Source organism: Poecilia latipinna, unplaced genomic scaffold (genome assembly GCF_001443285.1).
Source record: "Poecilia latipinna isolate Pla-1442-1.1 unplaced genomic scaffold, P_latipinna-1.0 Scaffold1704, whole genome shotgun sequence".
NCBI classification, from domain to species: Eukaryota; Metazoa; Chordata; class Actinopteri; order Cyprinodontiformes; family Poeciliidae; genus Poecilia; species Poecilia latipinna.
This window is the reverse complement of record NW_015114320.1, coordinates 67,289-68,245: the sequence shown is the minus strand read 5'-3', so window position 1 is coordinate 68,245 and position 957 is coordinate 67,289. Positions and strand designations below refer to the sequence as shown.

The 957-nt window shown below is 48.4% G+C and overlaps 1 protein-coding gene across 1 annotated transcript; it reads left to right on the top strand.

Annotated features, from left to right (window-relative positions):
• Positions 1-289: 289 nt before the first annotated feature.
• On the top strand, positions 290-955 carry gjd4 (gap junction protein delta 4; the record flags this gene model as incomplete). Its single annotated transcript, XM_015060365.1, has 1 exon — positions 290-955. A coding segment is annotated over one exon (666 nt), but the record flags the coding sequence as incomplete, so codon positions are not given.
• Between the last annotated feature and the right edge of the window lie 2 nt (positions 956-957).

Here is a 957-nt window from a genome sequence, read left to right as displayed (position 1 = left end):
GGAAGATGGATGAGTTGAAAGATGTAGAGTGAAGTGTCACCTGCAGGACTTTTTCCAACTTTATTTTGAGAGAGCTTTTAGAGCTTTACGCCCAGTAACCATGGTAGAATCAAGTGTCTCTGAGGTCCTCTTTATCTCTATCAGTCACAGCATCACTTTGATGGGTAAGTCGATTTCTGTTGTCTTTATATCGCTTAAACAATCTGGATGTTTTAGGCTAAAATAAAGTAATATCAAAGCAACCATTTTCAAAGGCTGTGTTTCTTCTCATATTAGTGTTTGATTTATTTATTTCACAGGAAAGGTGTGGCTCATTGTTATGATCTTCCTCCGTGTCCTGATCCTCCTCTTTGCCGGATACCCTCTGTACCAGGACGAACAGGAGAGATTCGTCTGTAACACCATCCAACCCGGTTGTGCAAACGTCTGCTATGATCTTTTCTCGCCCGTCTCCCTCTTCCGTTTCTGGCTGGTGCAGCTCGTCACCTTGTGTCTGCCTCATGTCATCTTCGTCATCTACGTCATCCACAAGGTGTCCAACGCTCTCTCCTTGGCTCTGAACTCAACCGGACATGCTAAAGCTTTTCAACTGTTCAAGGACCACAAGGAGCAGTTCAACAAGATGTGTGTGAATAAGGTGCCGGTGGTGGTTGAGCAGAGAGGGGGGCTGCGGTGCTTCACGGGGGCCTACATCCTCCATCTGCTGTTCCGGACGCTGTTGGAAGCCGGCTTTGGGGCCGCTCACTATTACATGTTTGGGTTCTACATCCCCAGGAGATTCCTGTGCCAGCACGCTCCGTGCACCACCCAGGTGGACTGCTACATCTCCAGGCCCACCGAGAAGACTGTGATGCTCAACTTGATGCTCGCTGTGGCCGCTCTGTCCCTTTTCCTCAATTTTCTGGATTTCATTTGGGCCGTCAAGCGATCGCTGAAGCACAACACCAAGAGGAAGAT